The 27,450-nt window shown below is 41.5% G+C and overlaps 1 protein-coding gene across 2 annotated transcripts; it reads left to right on the forward strand.

Moving 5' to 3' along the window:
• Positions 1–852: 852 nt before the first annotated feature.
• On the forward strand, positions 853–26,118 carry G3BP1 (G3BP stress granule assembly factor 1). Of its 2 annotated transcripts, none has more exons than XM_076349618.1 (12): positions 853–958; positions 14,599–14,712; positions 15,980–16,061; positions 16,455–16,628; positions 17,453–17,543; positions 18,050–18,143; positions 18,533–18,737; positions 19,513–19,614; positions 20,260–20,371; positions 20,790–20,915; positions 21,003–21,133; positions 23,521–26,118. In XM_076349618.1, the coding sequence occupies exons 2-12, from the start codon at positions 14,618–14,620 to the stop codon at positions 23,725–23,727; spliced, it is 1,419 nt and encodes a 472-aa protein (XP_076205733.1). In that variant the 5' UTR covers positions 853–958; positions 14,599–14,617; the 3' UTR covers positions 23,728–26,118. The 2 variants fall into 2 exon arrangements, with proteins under 2 accessions (XP_076205733.1, XP_076205734.1); XM_076349619.1 differs by having other exon boundaries at positions 854–958; positions 21,024–21,133.
• Positions 26,119–27,450: the final 1,332 nt, after the last annotated feature.

Genomic DNA, 27,450 nt, shown 5'->3' on the forward strand with positions numbered 1-27,450 from the left:
GCCTCGGCTGCAGCCCTGCACGGGGGCCCTTTAGCGTGAAAAGCTCCTTTAATCCACCCCCACTGGTGGTTTCTCTCAGGTGAGTGGGTCGGTTGTGCCAGGACCGTGAGCGCCCTGGCCTCCGGCTGGGTGAGCACCTGTGGTGCAGACAAGGCTGTGGCGGGGGGAGGCCGCGGACCGTTCACTGTTACGGGTCTGCGCCCCCCTCCACCCGTGGGGGGCCGGGAATTGGGTGACCCCGTGCTGGGGGAAGCAGCAGCAGGGCCTCGGCGCACAGCGCCATAGCCCGCCAGCCCCCCCTGCCGCCGCCATGTTGGGCGCCGTCCACTTCCCTCCAGCAGGGGGCGGTGCTGGGCGCAGAACGCCGCCCCTCGTGGCGGGCTGCCTGTCCCTTTAAGAACGCCGAAGGTGGCCTGTCCGTCAGGGCCCGCCGCGCTCTCCCATTGGCCGCCGAGCTCTGTGTCGCACAGAGGGGGCCGCCCCGATCTATAACGGGGTTTACCAGCACCTTCTCAAGGGCGCTGCTGTGCGGCTCAACCATACTACGGCGTCAGGTCTGGCCCGCCCTTCGCGCCTGGTAGCGCGGGTAGCGTCGTCCTATTGGCTAAAGGGGAAATCCATCGGGTCTCGTTCCACCCCGACAGCGAGAGCGCTACTGCCCATTGGTTCTGCTAAGTGTCGGTCACTCTCACGGCCCCGCGGAGCCAGGCCGCATGGTTGGTAAACTGAGCTGCCTCTCAGCTATGTGCCCGCCTCTTTTCCCGCTGTGGGCCAACTAGCATCCGAGTGAAGGCGACCGCCGTTCTCTGGTTGGCTGAGCCACCTCCCGTTGGGGTAGGCTGCGCGCCGGATATATCTAGCCGGCGGCAGAGCACGCCGTTGCGTGAGGTGCTTCTCGTCCGCCGGGCAGGCCTTTGGTGAAGCGACGCCTCCCGCTCCCGTCCCGCTCCGCCCGCAGGTGAGGGGGAGGGCCCGCGGCCGCAGGGGGAGCAGGCGGGAGCCACCGGCGGGGTCATGTCCTCCCGGGTCATGTCCTCCCGGGGATGGCTGCGGGCCGCACGCACCGGGCCCGGCCTGAGGCGCCTGCCCCCCCCCCCCCCCCCCCCCCCCCCCCCCGCGGTAGGCCGCGGTCCGGTGGGGGAGGGGGGCTGCCGGTGCGCCCCCGCGTTCCCGGCGCCGAGGCAGCTCCCGTTGTCCCGGTCCCGCGCGCGAGGCCCGCCCGGTCCCGGCGGCGCTTTGTGGCGAGCGCCCTCCCGTCCGAGCCCGTGGACGGGCTTTCGCAGCCCCCTGTGGGGCTCTGGAGCGGGGACCTCGCGCGGGAGGAACCGCCTGGTCCCGCGGCGCCCTCGGAGGCTTCCGAGGCGGGAGCGGGGCGCAGCGGTGCGCTGCTCGGCGAGCAGTTATTTAGAAGGGAGCGTTATTTGTGTGTGGGGGGATCGGCTCTTCACGGGCCTTCATTGTGCGAGTCGGTACGTGGAGCTGCGAGCTTTGTTCTCGGCTTTACAGGCTCTGGGGTTTTTTCATCTGCTGGGTTTTTTTTGTGGGTTGTTTTTTTTTTTTTTTTTTTGAGGGGGGTGAGGGTTAGGTGTGAGGCGACCCAAAGCCTGGCACGTAGCTGAGATAGCCCCTTTCAGCAGTTAGTTGTAGCTGTAGATTGAGGCAGTAATACTGGGCGCTTACATAGCGAGGTCGTCCGTACCGGTGTATCAGATCGTAGGTGTCTCCCTTGCTCTAACTTTTTAGATGAAGGGAGTCATAATTCGAGCAGAAGGAGAGCATGTATCTTACCCTGACTTACCGCATGACCTTGGCTGGATCCGAGGTTAAGCCAAGATTTAAATGCGAAGTAGTGCTTGTATGAAGACTTTCCAGCCTCTTGTAAGGCCCTAGATATACTTGCTGGAGGAAAACCAGAGAAAATGCTTCCATACATTTTTCAGGTACATTTTAGTCTTGATCTGGATGATCTAATGTGTTACTAATTCTTGATGGGCTTACCTGGTGACCCTTTATGTTAAGAGTTGCATGCATATAGTAGGTATTCTTTACAAAGAAAGTGGTATTTTTTTTGTTTTCACAATTGGTTGAAAGCAGCATTTGCAGCAAGCCGCCATGTTTCCAGTGTATGCTATTTTTGTCTAGCCGGTGCTCTCACAGCCAGGACTGACAGCTTTAGGAAATGTGGACACTGCTATCAAGCTCTGAAAGCTAATGCTTCCAGGTGCCCTAAATCAAATGTGGTGTGTGTTGGATTGTTTTTAGCTAACAAGACTTCTTAGATTGGTGTCATAAAGAGAAGGGAGTGCAGAAGCTGACAGACAAAAACTGCATTTCAAACCTTTTCTGAAATCTTCCCTTTGACCAAGTTTTCACTTTTCTTATTCTCTCTCTGTAAAGAATAAGCCTAATGATTTTGCTAAAAAGATAGTTCTGTGATACTTCCGTGATACTGGTGGTAGGATGTTCACATCCTGTGAACTGAGCTCACCTTTTCCTGGGGTGTTTCAGTCAGTATACTTCATGTTGTGAAGTTGTGAGTGTAGCTTTAAAAAAAAAAAAAAGCTTAGTGGATGGAACATATAGCTAAATAGAACGCTAGCTGTAAGTATTTACATGCTTAAGGTCTTATATCCTAATAGTCACAGAACATCTTTATGATGAAGATCTCCCAACTTTTTTGATAGCATCACATGTCCCAGGGACTAGTTTGCCTGAAAGGCAGTGTTAAAACATGGTAGAAAGTGTAATTGTACAAAATCTGTTAGAAAAAGAATCAAATCAACGTTGGAACCTTTGCAAATGTGTATCTTATTTTTAAGTGTGAATCTTCTTTTAAAATCTTATTTTTAAAAGGATCTTGTATACATCAGATGCTAAATAGTGGTCTCCAGTTCTTGACCTGTGTGAATTGGGCAACTACCTTATTTTTGCTAGGTTGTATTCTTTTAAGTGTGAACTCCTTAAGTTGAAGCCTAGAAAACACAAAGTTAAGGTAGAAGACCTGGTGGACAAGATTTCCTTTGTGTATGTGGGTCAAGTGTAAACATCAGGATTTTCTGTAGGGATTCTTTGCATTTGCAGTCTAAGAAGCAACAAAAACATTCATGACTTGTTTGTACTGTAGTTATGAGACCACTGCTCTACTGCTCATTTTGTTGCTGGCACAACAGTATCAATAGAGTTCAACACAACAGATGATACTCGAAGTTTGAACATCTTAATTCTAAATATGAAATCTTTATGCACCTAATGAAACAGCAAGCTCTTTGTTGGTTCAGAAAGATAGTGTTTTCTTTTTTGCCTTGCAAATTGTAAGGTGAACATATACAGAGGAACACTTTTTAATGAAAGTAAATTAAAGCAAAGATGGTGTTACTATAAGTGCATATTGATATTTCTGTTCATAACAGTAGTACCTGTTGAGAGAGCACTCAAGGTTAGCATAAATGGCTTGTTTGAGGAGTTAGAAAACATTTGAATTGATTATTCTAGTTTTTAGTACTAGAAACGGCCTTTTTGTCCGACTAAGTAACATGATGAATGAAGAATCAAAGAGGAAATCAAAGTAGAGCAGGGCTCTGGTGGTGCTAGTTGTGATGCTGGCTGTAGTCTGCTGTACTTGAAACAAACCAAAGGTGAAAGTGATAGTTTTGTCTAGAAGACTCGATACTTTTTTACAGGTGCCTATGTAAAATCTCCAGAGTTGAAGTAATTATTAACTTCTTGCTGAAACTGCTAATAGACTTGATAATCTTCAGCTATCTTGTTGAGTAATTAAAAAAAAAAAAGAAAAAAAACCTTAAAAAGCCTGATCTTCAGCTACTCCAAAAGAATCCCTAAAACTTCTAAAACGTTGCAGGCAGTGAGTATTATACTGGTCTGAGCTCCTAGTTTTGCTATATTAAGTCTGGACCTCTTCCAGAATGACATAGCTGGTGGAGTACTGCTTTCAGAGCTAGAAGATTGTGAGCTGTCAGTTATGTACAAATAATCTGTTATGAACCTGATTCCTTGCTGAGGCAAATATGAAATACTGCGTTCTAAAATGCTGGTGACCATCTTCCATTTTTCTTGTGCATTGCCCTGTACTGTTTCTCATTTCACTTATGACTGCTATTAGGCTGACTTTCTGTTTGTTTTTAAGTTTCTAAAACTTAAAGTTAAAAGTTAAAACTTAAAACTTGAGTGATGGATCACTCTTAAGTGCTAGGATCCAGTCTATATATGAAGGTTAAGAGTCTTCTGTGGCTAAAATGGGTAGAGGTGAGAGTTGACTCTCTTTACAGGTATCTGTTGCTTGACACGCAGAAAATATTTTGTTAAATCTTAATCCTGATGATTTTAATCACAGTGGGAGCGAGCTTGAATTTCACTGTAATGTCTGTGTAGCGACGTGTTCTAATCTATTCTTCTGACTGCTTATGTGTAACTCTTGCTTTTTACTTTAAGAAGCTGCGGTGGAGCCAAATGGAAAAATTGCAGACCTAAGAGAAGACGACTGGACCTGCTGCCAACTTCATCGAGTTGTTGGAGCAGCTCTTGAATGTCAAAACAAAACCTGTTCTAATGGCAAAATCATAGGGTCTAAGTAGCTACTTTATCATGAAGCAGTCTGGAAAGCCATACAGGCATAAAGCTGACTTATTTTTCACTAAAAAAATGAGTAAACAAACCATTCAGACTAGCACTATCCTACTACCCTTTAGGATGAAATTTGCATGGTTAAAAATGTAATTTACAGAAAAACATTACTTCTAATTGTAGGGTAAACAAGGTTGGAATAGGTCCAGTTAGAAATGAGAAAGCTCTTCACCCAGGTATAGGAGAAAGTCTGATTTATGATTATTAAAAAACGTGTAGGAATATTTCTGTGAATTCTCAAGGCTTTGAGTTTTGAGAGAACTCAGATTTTCAAGAGGAGTTAGCCTTGTACTTCTGCCAAATCACAAGGGCCAGTTTTTTTTCTGTAATGCTAAATGCGACATAGCGCTCTTTTTGTGATGATATGAAGTGTAACTAGTTCAGGGCAGATCATCTTAGCTTAATGTTACAGCAGGTCCCTCTACAGCAGCCTTGCTTAACTTTTTTTTTCAGTGGCAAGATTATTTCCAGCTTTTCTCTATCAAACTGAAGCAGGATATAAGCAGCTCCCAGAACTGTTCGAGTATAAAAAGGAGAGGGGATGAGGCATGTTCCATTCATTTTGGAGCTGTTTACCTAACATACCTGGTTACAGCTTCTCAGCAATTGAGAACTATACTGCTGGAAATGCACAAAGGAATTAAAAGGAATTTGTGCATGTACAAATAGTCACACTATTGTGACTGTCTTGGGGGCAGCTGTTGTTGGAGGATGATCAAATTGTCTATATGTGCTTTAAAAATAAAAATATTGACTGACCTGTATGGGAAGACCTATTGCAAGTGAAGTTGTCTCATGAAAAAAAAAAAATCCCCAAATAGTGATTGAGCTTCAGGTTGTACTTCTGAGACTGTGTACCAGTCTGTTTTTAATGGCAGAGTCCTGCCACAGGAGGAATTTAGCAAAGCAGCTATCAATCCAGGGCTCCCTTCTTGCCTTTTGGGCATCCAAAAGTACCAGAGATTAAGATGTCTAATTTGGTGCTTTTGTTTGTTTTTAGGCAATAAAGCTTAGGTAGTAGCAACTTGTATTTGTGTGTTTAGTTCTAGAGCTTCCACCTTGCCTACTCTGTATCTCCTTTGTGTAATGAGTAGGAAACTTCTGGTAACTTGTTGAGAGATGCGAAGCCATATTGAGACATCTGAGAACAGAAGACAAACAAGTCACTTCCCCTATCATAATTCTATAGTGTAAATTATTGAAACAAAAGTAAGTAATAAACTGCTTGTGAAACTCAGTGTGCTGATCTGTTTGTAACATAAGAAATAACTTAGGTATGTGTCTTCCAAGTTTGAGTAGTTTTCTCCTGTGACACGGTAGAGCAGAACTTTCCGAAAAGTAATGCTGAATGCCTTAGCTGCAGTCTAAAGGGGAACTCCAGATATTTGGCTGCTGAAAGGTGACCCTTGCTAGGTCATGGGCATAGGGCAGCTGTTACAAATATTAACTTACAATAAAACCTGTTTCTTGCTGCTAACTGTAAGGAAGGACTCAAATGCTTATGCTGCTTCTGCAGAAATGCTATCCTTCCTCTCTTTTTGTATCACTAGTTTTTGTGTTGCTGAATAGAAGTGATGATTGAGTGATACAAAGTAGAAATTTGGAAGCCGGTTGAGATAGCTTTAGAAAGGAAGAAAGAAAAAAAAAAAAAAACAAACCAAAACCCTGACAAAAAACCCCCAAACCCACACCAAAACAGACCTGGCACTTAGGGAAGGCAAAGTGTTTTGAGGGAAGAATCCAAGAAAAACAGTTGGTGAGAAACTCTTGTGATACCACTTACCTTTAATACCAAACTTTTAAGATTCTTTTCTTCTCCCCTTTTAAACGGGACGTAATTTGCTGTTTGTCTTTAGACAGTAGGTGGACCTTCATGCTCCTAACTACAGGAATAGTATCTAGTATCTTTTTCCTTCCCCAGATGAACATTTGTTACTGTACCGGTATAGATGCTGGTCTCAACTAGCTTAACTTACTCTTTAGGTAGTCGTCTTTGTATTTTGTTTCTCTGCTTTTAAGCTTAATGCTCTAGAAATTATATTCTCTGAAATGGTCGCTGTTCTTTTAGATTCTGAATAATAGCACTAGAAATCTTCCCTTCGTCTTTCTTGCTTGGCAGAGCTGAATGATACAAGAAACACTGGATTTTGTCTACAAACTGGCAGACTCCATCATATCCATCAACTTGTGGATCACGCTTAGGTTTGTTAGCAAAAACACAGGCGGACTTCTAGAATGACAGCTCTTCTGCAGCAATTCATGGTTTGTTTATTTGTATTCTATAGCGTTTAAAGGGCTGTGCGTTGCTGCTGAGTAAGGCTTCCCATCTGCTGCTGGCAAGCAGAGGGGTTTTTCACTACTAGCATGGGCAGTGTTGAATGTAATTCTGAATAACTTTTTAATCTTGTACTGAAAATGTTTTTCTTGCGCTTAAATTTGGATTGACTGCTTGGGTACTTCGATTAGAAAATAGTTAAGCTTCTAATTTGATTTTTCTTATCCATATGTTAGTGTAATGTCTAGCTTTTCTATAGTGTCCATCATCAGTATGTCTCAAAGAGCTTCAGAAGGGGGTTCAGGTATTGCTCTGCCTTCTGCAGCATCAGGATAATTAAGCACAGAGAAAGCTGTTTGCCCAAGGATGCAGCATTCTGGTTGCTGCATGATTATTTTTTTAGGATCCAGCTCCTTTTAACACCTCAAGTACCCAATGAACTTAGGCACTGCCTGTCTTTGTAGGTTGTGTGGTTGTCATACAGTAGACACTAGTCGCTGTAAGTGAATGGAGAAACGGCAGTGTTAAAATGTGGATCTGGATCCTCAGACTTATTAGGTGTTGGTTTTAAAGATTATTAATAAAGGCTTCTCTGTCTGCATGATATATCTAGCACTTCACACTGCTGCTTCTGGAAGTTCCTAGTGAATACGTGTATCTTATGGACTATCTTAACGTTTCCAGAAGATACTAGTAGGAGTTGAATGCTGGTAACCTCACAACTTGTTCCAATTTGATCTTTAAATATTTTATTATTCATTGGATAAGTTATCCCATCACTCAGCTTTCAGGCTCTGGCTTACAAGTGTTTTGCCTCCTGTGAAATAGTGCTACCTTTAAGGTAACTTCTTTCAAACAGAATACTTTCCCTCTGAATTTGTCAAAAATACAGAAGAGTTGAACTGGTTGCAGGCAGGCAGCTGTCTGCAATGGCTTCTGTATAAAATACAGGCTGTATTGCTGTGACGCTGTTCCCTGTGACATTGTCTACTTCTGCGTCCAGTGGGAGGCGAGTAATGAGACCCATTTTTTAAAGGAGATTAGTGTTTTGAGACTTCAGTTGCCCACCTATTTGAGGTGCTTTTTCAGGACTTCATAATTTAGGCTCAGGGTCAACAACTAGGTTTTGGGGTTTTTTGTTCCCCTCAGATAGTTAAAGCTGTATTAAAGTAAGAAGGGCATCTCGTATGTCAGTATCTGGTATCTTGTAATGTTTTAAATATGCATTTTGTTGAAAAGGTTTACATTACTCTTCCTACTTGAGAGCAAGCTGGTGTAACGATATAAATCCCCAGTTGAGACGGGTGCTGGAATTTGCTGAGTGATGCAAGTTTAGCTTGTTTGTGTTTCATTGTTCACTCTGTAACGTTTTGTGTCACAGTTCACACAGGTACCAGCTTCTCTTTTTGCTTAGTCAGCAGCACTAGCAGATAACTAGTCATGTAAAATGTATGGAGAGTTGGAATTAACTGGAATTGTTTTGCTTTTGTTGTTCAACTTTTAATCTATATCATGCCTGTTGGAGGCATATTAGGAGTTTTATTAATAATTTTTTTGTACTGGCTATTTTTTTTCTTGTCCAAAGCAGCAGTAGTAACTGCTTCTAGTGCTGGTTACTCCATGTAGATAAATGGTTTGTGGCTTTGAACATGTCCACCTGTTGCTAAGCAACTTGGAGAAATCCCAAATGACACTTAATTATGCAATCCTATTAACTATTGACCAGACCTTTAATGAGCAGCAAAATTGCTGTTTGCCAGCTTTGTAGCACGATGGGCTTAGATACGGACACCTTTTTTACATGTGAGCTTCTCTGGGTGATTCTTAAGTTTTCAAAAAGCCTTTTTATGTTAAGGAATTGATTGATATCAAAATGAGGGAGTAGAGTTGCATAAAAGTTTGACATTCTGGTTTAGAGGGGAAAAATATCTTCATCTGGGTAACACGTCAATCATACCATCAGAGTTGCTTTTGTATAGTTAGAGGTAAAGTTGTAGAAATGAAAGATCTGAATTATATTTCACAGAAGCTGGTTAGGCTGTTGGAAACAGTGTAACAGCTCTGTGAGAATATCTTAGTCAGTTAAACCTGCAATTAAAAGGATGGGGGGGCAAACATGACTGTTCTGGTACTCCATAAACTCTAGCAATTTGTAGAGATGGGCAGGAATGTAATATCAAATGAGTCATCTTATAGCACACGAATAGCCAGAAGAGAAAGTGTGAACTGCTATAGGGTTGTTCCCTGTATCTGCTGTGTAATATTCCAGTCAAACAGAACTATAATGCATTGTAGTAACTTTGGATTTTTTTGAGACTGTTTCTTACATTGAAATGCAAGTCAAAAATATGGAAATTAAGATGGCATAGAACAAAGGCATAAGGATAATGTTAAAAACAAACCGTGGCCTTTTTAGAATATGCTTCAATGTAAATTTTAACTTGTCTTTGTGTTAGTACTGACATTTTTCTTGACAGAAGATGTTTAAAATTGCTGCGCACTTTAGGAATTGAAGCTTGGGATTTTCTGACTTGCAAGTTTTATTTCAGTGGAGTCTGGTCCTCTGGCTTGTTACATCAGGCTAAGTGGGTTCTGCAGTCACTGGTTGTCCTGAGAGCCTGAACATTATATGAGGTACGTTGGAGAGATTTTTGTTACGTGTAGGAAGTCTAGCAGAAACAAGATTCAGACTAAACTCCTTGTCTGATTTAAAAAAAAAAAAAGAGTTGAGACAGCAATGGTTAGTTCACTTTCACTGTGTAGCAATTTGATGAGAAAATACTAACCAATGCTAGCTGTTAGGTGTTCTTTGAGTCTATTATTTTTCTGAATACTAATATGCTAATAGGTTTTGTGGACCTAAATCTAAATTTGCTAATACAGAATTTACATAAATGGCTCTAATTTACATAACTGCACTTTAGAAATTCAGTGCCTGGCACTGATTTTCTGCCAAGTAGGAGCATTGTAACAGATGGCGGAATTTTCCACCAGCCAGGTGATAACCACTGTAAAGGAGGTATTTGTCTTCCCGTAAGTCTCTTGGCTTAAGGAAAGGGCTCAGTTGTGTTGCAGACTTGTTCTAGTATATTTGTTATAATTTGAATAATTCAATTACATATATGGAGTAATATGAATGAATGTTTATGAATGAATCTTAAATCATCTGATTTTCAGCTTTTCCTGTCAATTTTCACCCTTTCATCATTATCTCAATTGACATGAAAATGTGTGGATAAGCTTCTATCAGGAGTAACGTAGTGACAGTTCAAGCATTTGGTACTATTATGCTCTGTGCAGTAGAAATGCAGTATAAAATATTTGCAGTTATTCTTAGGTCAAGGAATAGTGGAGTAATGAATTGCTCATGAGTGGTAGGGAGCAAATATTCTCTCTGGAGATGCTTGGCTTCTATCATTCAGGTTGTGGTGGCTGGAGAACAAGAACAGATGGCAACTGGCAGTGTAGCAGCAGGTGCAGCAGGAGTAAAAACAGATTGTTGTCATCCTCTGATTAGGTCATGTAAAGGTTTTTCCCACTTCTTTTCAGATGTGCTTAATAAGAACTGGGCACTCTGCTATTCTTCTTTCCATGTTAAGAGTTCTCAGATTTTTTTTTTCCACCCTTAGCAGTAGGGAAGTCCTTTGATTTTTTTTTTTTTAGCATGTAAATATGACAGACATAATCAGCACAAGCCACTTTACTTTCAGTATGTCTTCAGTGCAGCATTGGGACAGCTCAGAACAGCATTGAAAATGATGTGCTAGTGGGTTAATACAGGTGAGGACTCTCGCTGAAGAAGAGAAATCTGAAAGAGCTTTTGGTGCATGAGCTGTTGAAATTTGAGTGCTACAGGTAACGGTTTACCATTATGTGAGGATGTCAAGCTTTGTCCATTCATACTCTAGAAACAATTGAAAATAATTCTCAAGAGCCTGATTCAGCACTTAACAGAATTGAGTAGAAAACCTGCCTATTGACATCTATAGGAATAAGCTTGAATTACAGGGGAAACTAGTCTTTACAAAGAAATTAAATGCTCCCCCTGCACCTTCCCCACCCTCTCCTTGCCAAAAAAAACAAACCAGAAAAAGAAGAGTGAACAAGCAATATGTGTATGCTCTTTTATATAGAGCTCTTGTCATACTCCAGAGAGTGATCTTGGGGGATGTGGTAGGACTGGCTTTCTAACTGTAAACTTGCAGCAGAGGCAAGTTTTTTAACTGTTGTGGAGCAATTAAGTCTTGCATTGTCAGTTAAGCTGACTGGATCTAAAAGTGCAGGTCTTGTCTGTCTGCCATTTCTACTCCCACTGCTTTAGGGTTGTCCTGCCCCTTGTAATGATAGAGCTTCACAAGTGCTTGACAGGAAACAAAGTTAAATGAGGAAATCAGCAGTGGTACCCACAATTTAGCCTTACTTTACCTGTGGTGTTTTTTTCTTACCGTCTGATAATATTTTGTGGGGATCTAATTTAACATGCACTAGAAGGCAAACAAGTTCATATCTTTGAGGTTTTTGTCACTTCAGACTGTGCTTGGTCTTGGACATCTGTATCTGTAATACATTACGCTTACAATTTGAAGGCTTCTTCAAAACCACAGATAACTGGGAGCTTCCTAAAATGAAAGCGGTCTGCAGAATCTGAGCGCTTCCTGCGCGCCAGATCCAGCCATGGAGTATCGCTTTCTTTCTGCACGGTTAGCTCTTGAAAATATCCTCGAACAACTGAAAGCTTCTGAATGTGTTGAAAAGCCTTTTTCAGTTCTAAGTCATCCTTTCTGCACGTTATCATGTAAGTAACACTTCCTTGTATGGTGGTGGTACACATACTTCCTACTGAAAGAGCAGGTGCTCATGTGTACGCATCCTCGAGCCTGTCCGATCTTTCTCCCCTGTATTTAAACTTACAAAAAGTGCATTTAAAAAATAGAATGGGTATTTTATTTTTAAACTTACAAAGTGAAAAATGGGGGGTGGGTGGGTGTTAAAAGCAGAGCAAAACACATAGAATCATAGAATCATAGAATCATTGAGGTTGGAAAAGACCTCTAAGATTGTCGAGTCCAACCGTCAACCCAACACCACCATGCCCACTAAACCATGTCCCTAAGCGCCTCATCTACACGTCTTTTAAATACCTCCAGGGATGGGGACTCCACCACTTCCCTGGGCAGCCTGTTCCAATGTTTCACCACTCTTTCAGTACAGAAATTTTTCCTTACATCCAATCTAAACCTCCCCTGGCGCAACTTGAGGCCATTTCCTCTCGTCCTATCGCTTGTTACTTCGGAGAAAAGACCAACACCCACCTCGCTACAACCTCCTTTCAGGGAGTTGTAGAGAGCGATGAGGTCTCCTCTCAGCCTCCTTTTCTCCAGGCTGAACAACCCCAGTTCCCTCAGCCGCTCCTCAGAAGACTTGTTCTCCAGACCCCTCACCAGCCTCGTTGCCCTTCTCTGGACACGCTCCAGCACCTCAACATCCTTCTTGAAGTGAGGGGCCCAATGAATGTATGCAAAACTATAGCAAATTTTGTTGTTATATTGATAGCACTCTAGTTATATATTCTGTTTTGAACCTTAAACTGCATACCTCCCAGGGTAGGAATTTGTGTACTGTGTCTCTGACTAAGTTGGATGCAGTGCATGCTGACCATTGCTGGGAGTTTGGGTGTGATCGCATCCTCAAATATATTATCTGTATGTTCTGCCAGTATGGATAAACATTGCCTTGTGTCTTTTGATTAGAGTATGTTGGGTGTTAGACCACAGTTTGAGATATAAGGAATTTGCCAGGTTGATTTGGACTTAGCTTTATCCAAAATAGCAGCTTCCATGTTGGTTTTTGTACGTTCTTCGCTTTGGGGTTTGAAGCTTCTGTTTTGCATTCCTGGAACATCCAGCAGTGTGGTTGTAACTTCCTTTGCAGGCCTATATATGGTGTGAATTTGAAACTGTCACTGTGATAACACTAACCTGGTAGGTCACCTCTGTCTCTTAAAGCTATAGTCTGTTGTCCGTTCTTAGCATTTAAGGGACTACTTCTCTGAAATACAACAAATGTAATGAAAGTGTCAAACAAGATCCTTGCATGAGCTGGAACAAGGCTTAGAACAAGTATATGGGAGAGGCAGTCTGTTTTTCTTCCCCACCCTGCTTTGTTCAGATGATAGTTGTGGGCAACTGTTTACCCAGGATACAGGATGCTGTTATGTATAGTGACAAGAGAAAGCTTGTCCTAACATAACTGCCTAGGCATGAACTTTGCAGACTCCATCTGGATCAGTCTGTGCTAGAGGACTACTTAGTTTGACTTCCTTTTTTCAGTTGATGCTGCCACTTCTTGGAGCTACTTACAGTTGTGCAGTCTTAAATAAAAGCAGATAAGTAAATAATAACTCCTGAATGGCTTTTTAGAGTGCTCAAGTTAGTAGTGTATTGGTTTTGATTTGCGTGACACACCTGAAGTATGTGCATATTGGATTTGCATACCATGTGTTTGGGAAAGCTGTGTAGGGGAAGGGATTGGGGGTCAGTAATGGGGAGAAAGTTCTTTCAGCTGCTACATGTCTTTCAATGCCCTTTTGGATAACATCTGTTTGACTCACTGCAGACAGCACTTTCGCTAGCTCTTTGCTGTCAGCACTACAAGGCCTGAATAGTTGCAGGAAAACTAGCTATCACATATAGTCTATGATACATCAACAGCAAAACTGTCCACTAAGCACCCATTCTGCTACCTGTTGGTATAATTGAGTATAAGCAGAAAATCTACTTTTGTTTCCTTATTAGGTAGCAAGAATATGCTCTGGTATCAGTGTTTTTCCCTACCAGTTTGAACCTATTTTGTATGAGTTTGAACAGTGTGTATGAGTATTTGAAAGAAAGGAAACACAGGAATGTGCTTTGGTTTTGCCTGACCTGGACTGAAGATACCCATATTGTGTAATCTACCTGCAAAGACTTTCTTTTTGTAACTTACAAATCCATGGAAATTAGGTAGAAGGTACCTAGATCGATTTGTCCCTGGGCTTAGGTATGGGTGGTACTGTTTATTTAACTGGTCTTCTGGATTTAAGTGGGAGGTGACTTGCTGAGCTTGGTGGAAGCAAGAGAAGAGCAGCATGCATTTGTTTGTAGCATAGTGATTTTAATATAATCCGATATTCCTCTGCAGCGCTTGTTACAAGCAAGGAGTGCTGTGCTGCTGATAAAAATAGATTGGACTTGCTCTGATCTTTTAAAAATGCCCTTAATACAGTAGCACAGGCTTTGCCTTAGAACATCTGACTTTTAATTCTGATTGTGAAGTCAGGTGGGGTAAGTAGAACTTGGATCGACTGTAAATGACTTAGCCACTTAGCAAATCCTCTTGAAGAACCATACTTGCTTGCCACCTGCTTTTTACTGAGGGTATGTAGGATGATTAAATGCTGGCATGTTATGAGGTAATCTCCCTCGCCCATGCAGCCTCTCCCACTGCTGGTTTGGTACCCAGCAGTTCTCTCGTCAGCACCAAAGACTGATGACTCTGAAAACGTATCGGTTAAACTGCTTACTGTGGTAAAACAGCTAATGGGTTTTGGTGCGTGCTTTCCACTGTGATTATGTGGCTTATGCTATCAGTGAACAGCAATATGAAATGCTCATGTTTTATGGAGCTTTTGATTTTTTCCATAGTTTTCAGTTGACCAAAGAAATGGTGATGGAGAAGCCAAGTCCCCTGCTGGTCGGGCGGGAATTCGTGAGGCAGTACTATACTCTGCTGAACCAAGCACCTGACTATTTGCACAGGTAAAGCTCTGTTTCACTTTATGATCTGTTTTTCTGTGTGAATTTCTTAATTTGTATGTTAAAATTGGTGAATAAACTTATTATCACGTCTTGGCTTGCTGAATTTGGACGTTCAAAAATCTGATTTACTCAAGACAGACTCTGGGTATAATTTGCTTTCAGTTTTGATCAGCTGGGTTAAAACATGGAAAATAAAGATTACGGGAATTCTTTAAATGTGTGTTCTGGTTGTTACTGAAATGCTGCTATATATGTATTCTAAGCAAAAAAGAAAAAATGTAAATCAAAAGTGTGTTGCTTGCTACTTCTAGTTGTAATTAATATAAATCAAAGTTGGATAAATGTTTAGTTAAGCATTTTTGTAGTTTGTCTTGATACAATGCCCCCTGACTAGAGGAAAAACATTGAAAATAGTGTATGCTTGTATATTGGTATGTCTCAGTCATACCAGCAGCTCTTTTTTAAAGGAAAATCAGAAATTATGAATGTGCAGCAAACGACAATCTGTTATCTAAACAAATTGGTCCTGTTTGATTTGACAGGTATCCTACATTGCTAGAACTAACCTCATTTTTGAAGATATACTTTGTTTTGCTGTGCTTTGAGTAGCTAGACAAGCAATTTCTGAAACCTTCCTTCTTCCAATCTCAGGAATGCTTATTCAGAGTATTTCTGCATTTAGGTGCACAGCTGACCTTGTCCATTTGGGTCAGAGGAAAGTTTACAATGTGCTGTGGAATTCAGTTCTTGTCTTTTACCTGCCAGCAGAATGCAGTCCCATGATGTTTATGACATTTTAGCTTGTAATCCCTCAGTTATAAAATGGAAGATTTACCTGCAGTACTCTCTTTATAGATGAACAAAAAAGTGCCATTGCTCCTTGTTCAAGCTTTAAACTAGAACTTGAGGGGAAGCCTTCAGCATCCTGGGTGTTCAGGGTACTATGTTGCTTTAGGGACCTTGTACAGAAAGGGGAGAATAGGATTGGATCATCTAGCTCCCACGAGACTTTGGTTTTGGCTATTGGTGCTTGGGTATCTGACATATCTTAACTCTACAGCTTACACAGGAGAATTTTGTGTTTTCCTCTTTGATCAACCCCCCCCAGCCTCCAGATTGCTAACAGAATTATGCAAATGTATGGCTGTATTCCAATAATTAAGACAGAAAACTTGCTTGAGAGTATATTATTCATAGTGCACTCTAATGTAGAGGCTCAATGTTCTTACATAACAAAGCTTAGTGTTAAGATATTTCTTTCCAACAGGTTTTATGGAAAGAACTCTTCCTATGTCCATGGTGGCTTGGATTCCAATGGAAAACCAGCTGACGCAGTCTATGGGCAATCTGTAAGTACTTAAACTTACTGTTCTTTACTTCTTTTTTTGTCACCTTTGTGGTTGATAAGAGGCACACATATCCAGCTGTGATTCATCCCCCTTTGTCCAAGTGCTTTCTGAAGGGGAAAAAAAACAACAAACCAAAACAAAAAACCCCAAAACAAAAAACCTCAAAAAAACTGTGTAGCTGTAAACAGCAATAGTTAGGCAAGATATGCTCCCTTTACTAAAGTTCATAATGTAAAATAGCTTGCAAAGCAAACTTAAAGAGCATGCTGCCAAGCTTTCTCTCTAGAGTTTGGGAATATATACTGAAACAGTGTTTTATGTCTTTTGCTTTCTTTGAAAGCAACTTAGCAGTAATGTCTTCTGCAGTGTAACCTGTATACCATTTTTTCATAGGATATCCACAAGAAGGTGCTGTCATTAAACTTCAAGGATTGCCACACAAAGATTCGTCATGTGGATGCCCATGCTACTCTCAATGATGGTGTTGTAGTCCAGGTGATGGGAGAGCTCTCCAATAACATGCAGCCCGTGCGCAGATTCATGCAAACATTTGTACTTGCACCTGAGGTATGCTGTATTGAGTGCTAGTGTTGTTATAGTGCTTCTAATATGTCAGGATTAATGAGGCTTGTCTGGTTTAGTGTTGGAATCTGAATGGTTAGACTGGGAAAGCAGTTTGCCACAAAATTCAGCAGTAATGTTCTGCAAATTCCTTAGGATATTACGCTACTTCTGTATGGCCATATGTTAATCTTGGATGTCATAATTACAGTTGTAAATATCCTAACTTTTGGCTACTAGGTATGTGCAATGCATAGTTTTTCTTAAGCATTTTAAAGTTATTTTATCTTTGATTTGCCCTCCTAGCAACTGGTCCTCTTACTGAAAAGAACTGGTAGAAAGTGGAAAATGCTCCCTGTCGTTTGAAGACATGGGTTCCAGACTTTCTTGTTGTATAAAGTGCTGACTTAGCATTTGAGGTGGCTTTTTAAATAGACACCTTTTTTGAACAAAACAGTTCACATAATTGAAAACGATAGTGGAAAAAAGGAGTATTGCAAGATTGCTTTATTTTTCAGTTTGACTTGGAGCTAAGAATTGATACTTTAGACCCCAGAAAGTTCTCGCTCCTACTTTTTCAGTGTTGTGAGCTATTGGAATTAAAAGCACTAATACAAGTTTTCCCATTGTTCCATGCCTACGTGACTTGCTAGTATGATGTGTTTCTTTTCTCCTGAATAACACACATTTTGTTGATGGAGGCAAGTTTGGATTAATCCTATGTGGGAAAGATGATTTGCTCAATTTGTTCTTGTTTTCTCATTATTTCAGTTTTTACCTTACTGCATTTGATGTAATTAAATCGGTTACTCCCTTTGATTTGCTTCTAGGGTTCTGTCGCAAACAAGTTTTATGTCCACAATGACATCTTCCGCTACCAAGATGAGGTTTTTGGGGACTCTGACACTGAGCCTCCAGAGGGTAAGTAGCAGGAATTTTTGGATGGTTCCACTGGTATTTGTTTCTGGGTCTATATCAACACTCCATTCCCAGACTAGAGGAAATCTTGCTGGAGAAGGCAGATGAGCATTAAGCTTCATCATCTTCTAGGTTTTTTTTTCCTTGCCTGTAGTTTCTTTGCATTCCAGCAAGGAGTTGTGACATGCAGATGACTTTTATTTTTCGGGCATATTCTGTTTCTATTAAAAGAATTGTAAGACTTACTTTAGCAGTCAGTCAGATTTGTAGGCTATAAATCTGCTTCTCTGAAGTATTTGGAACAAGTTGTTTGACCTTCGTCAAAACTGAGTAACCGAAGTGATAGCAGAAGTATAAGGAAATGTCTGTTCCGTGTCACATCTTGATAGTGCTTCCCGTGTGCTCTTCAGTGGAGACTTCACCTGCGTGTTGTGGAAGATGCCTTGCGTTGGAACAGAGTACTAAAGATGTGTGTGGTGTATTTTTTTTCCTTCTCTAACTTCATTTAGAATCAGAGGAGGAAGGGGAGGAACCTGAAGAAAGACAGCAGACACCTGAGGCTGTTCCTGATGATACTGGTGCTTATTATGAGCAGGCTGTCAGGTAATATCTTATTAGATGAAGTCAGATGTTGTGTAATATAGACTGCCTGTAGAACAGGTCAACTGAATTTATTGCTACTCATGATTTTCCTCTTTGACAGTCAATAGATTTCTGTTTATTGGGCAGCTGAAACCAAAGTGCTGTTAGGCTGAACGCAGAGACTCTGGATTTTCAGTAGATGCAATGCTTTTGCTGCACTATAGTTTAACAATGCGAAACTTGGATCCCTGTGCAATGTGGCATTATTTATACAGATTAGCCTTGTTCTTCCTCTCGAACGTGACGTGCCTGACTTCTGTATTGGACAAGTAGCATTCCTTACCACCCAGTAATAGAATCAAATACAATACCACCTTTTTTTTTTTTCTGTTTGTGATGCTGTCTAATAGCAATGACATTGAGGAACATCTGGAAGAGACGGCTGCAGAGGCAGAGCCTGAGCCAGAGCCAGAACCTGAACAGGAGCCTGAACCAGAGGTGCAGGAAGAAAAATCTGAGCCGGTATTAGAGGAGTCAGCTCCAGAAGAGACTGTGGAAAAGAGTCCTTCTCCAGCTCCTGCTGATCCAGCTCCTGCAGTGCAAGAGGACTCCAGGGTAATGACAGTGGATGGCTCTTTTTTATGGTGTGGTGGTTCCATCAGTATGTTTTACTCTGTTTTACAGAGCATGATCTTATCTCTGGAAGAGGAAAAATATCTGGAATTAGAAGTGTTTAAATGCTTTGTAATTTTCCCCCCACTGCCCAAATTACTCTTCTTGTGACCAGTTGCCTCCTTCCCATTAGTTACTATGCAATAACAGGTAGTTGAAATTCTAGCTAGTAACTAGTTGGTTAAAATACCAGGAGCTGAGGTAAGGCTTTATATGTTTGGTAGGTGTGGGAACTGTGGCAACAGCGAGAGGCTCAGATTCTTTATTTGTTCAGAATTTCAGCAGCTCTGTTTACAGACTGCAGCCAACATGCTGAATCAGGAAAATGGGTGAAATGCGACTTTATTTCTACCTGGGGGATTTTTGTCACTCTTCAGTGTTAAGGGAGGCAAAAGTGGAGAAACGGATACTCAGGAAACCAGTATCTTGGTTAACCTTGATGTGATACTTGGTCTTAGGTCACTGCTGTGTCCTATTTCAACTCTATGTAGAATTTAGAAATAGGGTGGAAGTGTGACTCCATTGTCATTAGACTAAGTCTCTTGAATTGAAATGATTTGAAGGAAGTTGTGGGGAAACTGCTGGTGGCTGGATCTAGAATTTCAAGTACAGGTTAAAATTTGTTACTATTATCCTGGGTCGGTTAGCTGTACTATCAGGAATATGTTTCGGAAGGATAAAAGCATCTGGAGTTGAGTTACAATTTTTTTTTTTCCAGACGTTTTCCTGGGCATCGGTAACCAGTAAGAACCTCCCTCCCAGTGGAGCTGTTCCAGTATCAGGAATACCACCTCATGTTGTGAAAGTACCGGTCTCGCAGGTAGGAATCCAGCACCTAGAGAAGTTTAAGTGCTAAACTGACTGACAGTAAACTGAGGTGGGGAAAAATATGGTGAAATCTACTTGCTTATAATCTGAATTCTCAGAGACTCCAAAGACTTTCAAATTCGATGTTTCATGATAGACTTCATGAAAATGTTATTCCTTGGCTTTTGGGTTGAAAAGGAATTGTTTCTCATGGAGGAAAAACAGAGAATGTTCATGTGAGTGCTTGGATGTATCTGCCATCTAAAATGATTGCACCCTCTTAACAAAAGAGGCAACTTCTCTAATTTTTGTCCACTGCCTATTCACGAATGAGATTTTGTCATGAATGAATTCATGTAATACAATCTAGCTGCGTAACTGCCACTGCACTTTGGGCAGACACTTTATTGTATATAACTGTGAATGGGGTGACTTTGATATTCTAACTTAGTCAAGTGACGTGTTTGCTTTTAGCGTATAACCCAACATGAGCTAACATGCATTTTAGTCACAGGTGGAAAGAACTATGATTTTTTCCCTGTACTCTCAAGTTATTTTATCAACAACTTGATAGTGAGCTCTTAAAAGCTGAACCCTACTGTTTCAGCTACCCTAATGTCTGATTCTTTCCTGTTAACTCCTCTTTGAATTTATGCAGCCCCGCCCTGAGGCAAAGCCTGAATCTCAGACCCCACCTCAGAGACCTCAGAGGGATCAGCGAGTGAGGGAGCAACGAACAAGCATCCCACCACAGAGGGGTCCTAGACCAAGTAAGAGAAGCTACAGAGAGTGAACTGTTTTCTGCTATTTGATGGTTTTGGGGAAGCAATATGATGATTAAAGCTTTTAAAATCTCATTAATTTTGTCAGTAAGTGAATGATTTCTACTTTTGTGGATATGAATTTTCTTGATCTGAATGTCTGGCAAGCTTTAGAGCTGAATTTCACTATCATTCTGTTGAAGTATCTAGGTTTCTACTCAAGTGTTTGGCTTCAGTCAGGTGATAAAAAGCAAACGGTTACAAACTTGCTAGTATAAATGCTTACCTCTTTTTACATATGAATGAATAAATAGAGTGTGAATTCTGGTTCTTTTATAAGGTGCTAATTCTGACCATGGCTTGGTGGGGTTTTTTGTTTGTTGCGGGGACTGGCTTTTCTTAAACAAATTTTACTTTTCTGTTCAAGTTCGTGAGGGTGAACAAGGCGATGTGGAAACTAGACGGATTGTGAGATACCCAGACAGTCATCAGCTGTTTGTTGGGAACCTTCCCCATGATGTGGATAAAACTGAACTTAAAGACTTTTTCCAAAGTAAGTTAGTTGCTTTGCTGTACTCTCAGGGTTTGGGGGTTACAGCCATAAGCGTGGTCAACAGGGCATTCTAATGTATGACCCAAGAACTTGGCTTTTCTCTTGCAGGCTATGGCAATGTTGTTGAACTCCGCATCAACAGTGGTGGAAAGCTTCCCAATTTTGGGTTTGTGGTGTTTGATGATCCTGAACCAGTTCAGAAGATCCTTAGCAGCAGGGTAAATAACCTTCTAGTCAGTGGTTTTTGGTCTGTTAATACCAGGCAACATTTTTCAGATTACTCTAACAAGAAAAGATTTTACTTGGTCCCTGTCTTGGTCCCTTTGCCCTTTCTTAAGCATCTTAAAGTAGGTGGGATGTCTTTCCCTCCTATTACCAAGACTTGTGCAGCATTTGTACAGATTGAATCTTTTGTCATTGAAGTAGCTTGTAACAGCATAGGTGAACATGAACTTATTCATTATAGAGCCTTTTTCCAATGGGAAGCTGCTAAGCTCTACACAGGAAGCAGGTAAAAAGCTTTCAGGAAGGCAAGGTAGAGAGAGTCTGACCCTATGGACAAGTAGAATCTTGGTTGTCGAAGAGGTTGAAAGGGAGAAGCTATACTAGTGTGCAGGTTGAAAAGAATTTCTGCAAACAAAGGCATGAGGTACCTGCTCAGCTCGTTAGTGATTGCTAATGCAAAATGTGCACCCCACGACTGTACGGTGTGGTGGTAGGAAACGAATCTGGATGCACTGTAACAGCTGTGCAGTGTACTTGCTTACAGCCCAACTTTTCACCAGACAGGGACATCTTTTCTTCTTTACTTCCTTGCTGTACAGCAGTATTGCCAGCATATTTCTGTTCTTAAATTGAAAAGTAGCTTGTGTGCAGACTTTTAAGCCTTGCGATTTGGTCTGAGTTGAGCTGTGGGATGCCAGCAGCATTTGTGGCAATGCTTGATGAGTTAGTGAGTATGAAGCCCAGCAGCCCTAGAAGCTCTCAAAGGGGGCTGGTGATTCAAGATTGGAATGCTGATAGAGAGTCGCTTCCTTAAGTGCTTTCCTACTATCGTGGGCTGAGCAGTTCCAATGTGGTCTAGGGTAAAGTCTAAAACAGGTGATTTGAAACCAGTGCTAAAAGTAGGTTGAATAAATCTGGTTGGCTTTGGCCTGAATTGGTGTGGGAACAAGTAGTACAGTGACAGTGGGTCCTCAAGCCATTTCTTAGCTGCAAGCACTATGTGAACACCTTCGGCAGTGACTTAAATTTGCATGTTTGAGTTTTTGCTGAAACAAACTAGAAATGTTCACTCGGGAGTTCTCTTGCAGTGGGAGAGGTAGCAAAGAGCTGAGTGCCAGACTTCATGTCCAGGGAATGCCAAAGGCACACTCAGCTGAGGGATTTGTGGCCTTTGTTTACTTGTCCAACTGTGCCACTCTGTAACTGGAGCCAGAGAAGAGAGCGCATGCTTCCAAGTTAAACTTTGAATGTGTAAAAAGCTTTCAAAGTTGGTGCACTCAAAGTATCTTTTCTGCAAGCCTATGTAAATGCTTAAATTTATAATGGATGGGCATGGTTTTCTGAAGTAAGATTTTCTTTTTTATATAGACTTAAGTCCTGTAAAAGCAGTTTAACACATCTACCCTGCTTTGAACAGCACTAAATTCTGTTTGTAGTATCCACTGTGTGAACTGTTTTGCAAATGGGCCCAGTGCTTTAGGCAAACATATGTCCTGAAACAGCAGGACTTTTTTCAGGATAAGCTTTGCTATAAATGAGTTTAAAAGGCTTTGGTAGACTGTTAGCCAGTGAAGCTAAACCTGATGTCTGCTGCCTGATGTGAAATGAGGGAGTTTACACTGGAGTTAGTAATAAGGCTGTAACATGATGCTTTGATCTTTTTGTCCAGCACAGCTGATGGCTAGAGGAGGGCAATGTGCTTCATCCTTAGATCTGTTCTACTTCTGTGGTCACTTCCGTAGAAGTGAATGGCTAGTCTTTCTGTTTGAGAAAGCATTGTGCCTGTGCTAACGACAGATCGTATTTTTCACTTTCTTGTTTGTTATGCAACTGCAGGAATAATTTGGAACAAGCGAGTCCTTATTCCTGTAGTTCTCGGATTCTTGCAGACTTCAACTTTGTCCGCAATGAGGTTTGTGGGATGTTGCAGTCCTGCTCCTCTCAGTTCGAATTGAGCTTGACTTAAGTGAAAGACTTCACTGGCCTGTATAGCAAGGTGGCAGAGAGGATTTGACGTTCTTCTTGCCATAAGAAAAATCCACTGGGACTCTGCGTGGTGGTAGACTGTGAATTGCCACATATTAATGAAAGTAGGTTACTGTTAATAGTTCCATTCCTTTTCTAAAAGGTCTCAATGCTCAGTGTTAAGCCTGAGATTGCTTTTCAAGTGTCACTCTTTCACATCTTTTTTATCTTCTCCAGTAAAGCACAAGACTGGATGCATAGTTTGACTGTTGCCATTTTCTAGTAACCAATCATAAAACACTTTAATTCGCTTTCATGGAGAGGAGGATATGAGACAAGGTTGCAGAAATCTGCTTGACATTGAAGAGTTACTGGTGAGTCACTAATGACAGTACCTTTTCTGCTTTTGTTGCAGCCCATCATGTTCAGGGGAGAGGTGCGCCTGAATGTGGAGGAGAAGAAAACACGAGCTGCCAGGGAGGGTGACCGCAGAGATAACAGACCACGTGGACCTGGAGGCACTCGTGGGGGGCTGGGAGGTGGGATTCGAGGGCCTCCACGTGGAGGAATGTCCCAGAAGCCAGGATTTGGAGCTGGAAGGGGGATCGGGCAACGCCAGTGAATGCATCACGGATGTTGACATGGTGGCGCAAACCCTTTTTCCTGCAGATTTGTGAATTTCAGCCTTGGGTATCTTGGAATGTGGCCCTAGCCTGTATAGACTGCTACGTTTGATACTATTTTGGCCCCTTTTTGTTTGTGTTATGGTTTTGTGATTATTTTTTTCTAGTCCTTGTCCCAGATTCCAGCTTTGTGGAACAACGTTTTAGGAAAAGTGGATTTTAAAAAGAACTGAATTTTCTTGTTCACCTCAAACTTACGGACTGGATTTTTTTGGTACCAGTGGTCTTTCCTAAAGGAATGTCTCTTTTATTTTTTTCTTTTTCTTTTTTCCTCCCCCCTTTCTACTGAATTTGGGTGCATTTCAGTCAATGGAATAATATTTCACGTGCATGCGTTCAAGAGCCTGTAGGATAATATAGTACTTGGCAAGTATTTCAAGGGCAGAAAAACAAAACTATCGATTTATCCTTTGAGGGTCATACGAACATCCTCTGGTCCGGAGATCTTGCCACTTGAAAAATTGACATTCACCTTTCTCTTTGTGGCGCTGTAAAAGTGGAATAATGGGTATCCGTAGAATCTTTTTTCTTTTGATACATGATCACGGAAAGGAATTCGAACTACTGTTTTACCACTTAAATTTTGGATTGTGGGATAGGTTTTAAATGTCTAGAACTTGACTCTTAAAACACTTTTCCTGAACTTGTGAAATTTTTTATTGAAATAGGGAGTTTTTTTCATGTTTAGTTTGTATTTGTATAAAAAAAGCAAAATTGTTGTGCCTTCTATTTATCTCTCATTCCAGTCTTGGCAAATTGTTTAAAAAAAAAAAAAATAAAAAAGGTCTAGATTTGCTTTATCAAGTCAAGAGTATGTTGGAGTTTTTCCAAGGGGAAGAGGTTCTTCCTTCAGTCACTAGGTTTACTAGGTAGAGGTGGTTATAGCTGAAGTTTTTAACACCTTCTGTTCATCGGTTTGGCTGCATTTAAATAATTGAAAACAAGTACTTTTTGGATGCAGAATTTAATAAGTTTGATTTGAGACCGGGCAGGCCCCATTACAAATGTTGCAAAAGTAGAACTTCTGTCACATCCTTTACAGTTCAAACTACTGTATGTAATAGAGTTATTTTTCCAGTTTAGGCATTAATTTCATCCCCTGCTTCTGCCAGACCTGAAGTGGATAGATGGCATTTTTGTTGGAAGTACAGAAGGTGCCTGTCTGTCCTGGTATTAAAAAACATTGAACGCTCTCCACTGCCTCTGAAAGAAGATGAAACTGAAAATAAAAAATAGAAAACTGGGTAATTTCACTCAAAGATCTTGTAAGATTGTACTGCACAAAGCAGTATTACTTCTGTAATATGTGGTGTTAAACATCTGGATGAAAATGGCAGTTTTGAGTCCCCACCAGACCTTTCAGAGCTCTTGGGAATATGAAAGAGCTGCTTAGTAAGTTTGCTTATATGTGCCAGGGTTCATTGTTTCTGGTTTTTTGATTTATTAACACAACTGCTGTGCATATGCAGTATATATCTCTTGACGTGTGCTTGCTTTAAAGCTAGAGCAAAGCTGCCCTTGCCCAAAGGGTGGATAGGTATTACCTGTTCCAGAACAGTAATTTTTGCCTTTTACTTGCCAAACCTAGTGGTTGAGCCTGGTTATACTGAATGTCAGTAGAGTTTTGGTTTCTGTTTTATTTTAGTTTCATCTTCAGAGTTGTGTTACGCTATTTGTCCCTTCCCTCATGAATGTTTCTCAGATTGACTTGCTTACAATCTATTCCCGAAGAGTTAAATATCTTCGTGAATCGGAGGAGGGCTAAGTGTGACAGCAATAGCTGTGGTATGCTCTCTCACAGCCAGCATACTGGAAATACATACTGCTTCCTCTTGTGGTGGTAACTGGTATTTTTCTAAAAACTAAAACAGCTTTCTGCATTTTTTTTTTGTATTGGGAATGACCATGAGGTGGAGGTGTGCAATGGAAGTCTTTCACTGAACTCTGTCCTTGTTGTTTGACTTTTTTCTTTTCATTTGTTGGGTTTCTGCTGTTCTTGATGTTAAATCCAAAACTGCAGTAACAGGTTGCACTTCAGACTTATCAAAGTGCTATTAATAGAAGCTTTTATAGCTCTTAACCAAATCTGCAAAAGCACCCGTAAGCCTGAAACACCATTTCTGTAGTCGGAGTTGGACAGTTCTATCTCGTTGTCGTCTGGCTTGAGCAAGAGCTGAGGAATGTCAGTGAAGAATTGCAAAGCCTATAAGGTGAAGTGTATGCCTGTTTTCATATGAATCATACTCTCAATATGTTAAATAATAAAAGACCCAGAAAGTGATGATGATGTCCAAGATGACAGGCAAAATAAAATATTTACATAAAACTTTCTTGGAATGTCTTGTAAAGAAATACTTTTCAAAAGCAAGTTATGTTGACAGCATCTTGAACAAAATGTAGAGTGACTCTCAGTATTTGCATTTTGGTTGTTCTGTGACTAGCTAATAACAACGTATACTGAAAAGACCTGCTGTAAAATGTTGTCATGTCGGCTTTTTTGTTTAAACTTTCTAGTAGCCTCAAGCCCTTCTGATTTCTGCATTGACTGTGCTGTTAAAACCTCAGTATCTCTTGTCTGAGGTCTTCAATGCTTTGCATGCATTAATGGTGAAGATGACTATGAAGAAGTCATGATTTTATTTGCCTCAGCTACAAGAAGGCTAACCTCTAATAACTAAGGTAGTCTAACTCCTTCTGGAAAGAAAATGCTACAGGGAAGTTTCAAATGAATAGGGCTCTGTGTCTCCCTGCTAGCACCTCTGCTTTAATGGAGACAATGAGGTGGTGTTTGCTGAAGTGCTCTTGATGTCCCAGTGCTCTGCAGGGAGTAGGAAGTGGAGAAAAGTTGGTCAGACCTGTCATAGGCTGCTTTTGCACACACACGAGCCATGTGGACAGTGTCGGGAGCAACCTTAATGATCCTTGTACCTTAATGGTCTGCCCTTCTGAGAGCATGGGCGTTCACGTATGACTGTGTTATACGGCCTCATCTGACTGATCTTAATAGTGTAAGGCAAGCAGAAATAAGACTGTTTCATTTACAGTAGTATTTCATACCACCTGAACCAGAACTGGAAGCCATGCTGCCTTTGCTGCATTTTCTTTGGTTAAGGGCATTGTGCAATTAACTAGGCTTACCTATCCCCTTTTCTTGTGTGGGGAGAAACTCCTTCTGGAGTACTTTTAAGTACCGGCTGACCTGCGTGGAGCTGTTGTGTAAAGTTGGACTGAAATTTTTGTGTGTTCAGGACTGCAGGTGTTTGTTCTGCAGTTGAGGATTCAGGCTGGGATCACTTGCTTGCTCTGCAGGGCCCTCTTTACAGGTTCCTCTTTTGAGGAAGAATTTGCTCAGAGCTGAAGGTCTAGTGTTCCTGGGTATATACTAGCCACGCACAGGGAAGCGTGGAGGTGGTGAGCGTGCTATTGGAAGTAGGGCTTTGCAGAGAGGATTTACTCCTGGAGCAGGAAACTGAGCCTGCGTGCTAACGTGCTGTGTGGTAACAGCGAGCTCTGACTTGAATCTGAATGAGAAACATTCTTCAGCAGTGTCACATGGGAGGATTGCTCTTTAGACCTGGGAGTCCGCTTTCCTTGATGAAAAGGGTGGCTCTGGGTGCAGGAATGAAGATTTGGAGTTGATCTCTGCAGCTGCTGATTCTGTG

This window comes from Aptenodytes patagonicus, chromosome 12 (genome assembly GCF_965638725.1).
Source record: "Aptenodytes patagonicus chromosome 12, bAptPat1.pri.cur, whole genome shotgun sequence".
NCBI lineage: Eukaryota > Metazoa > Chordata > Aves > Sphenisciformes > Spheniscidae > Aptenodytes > Aptenodytes patagonicus.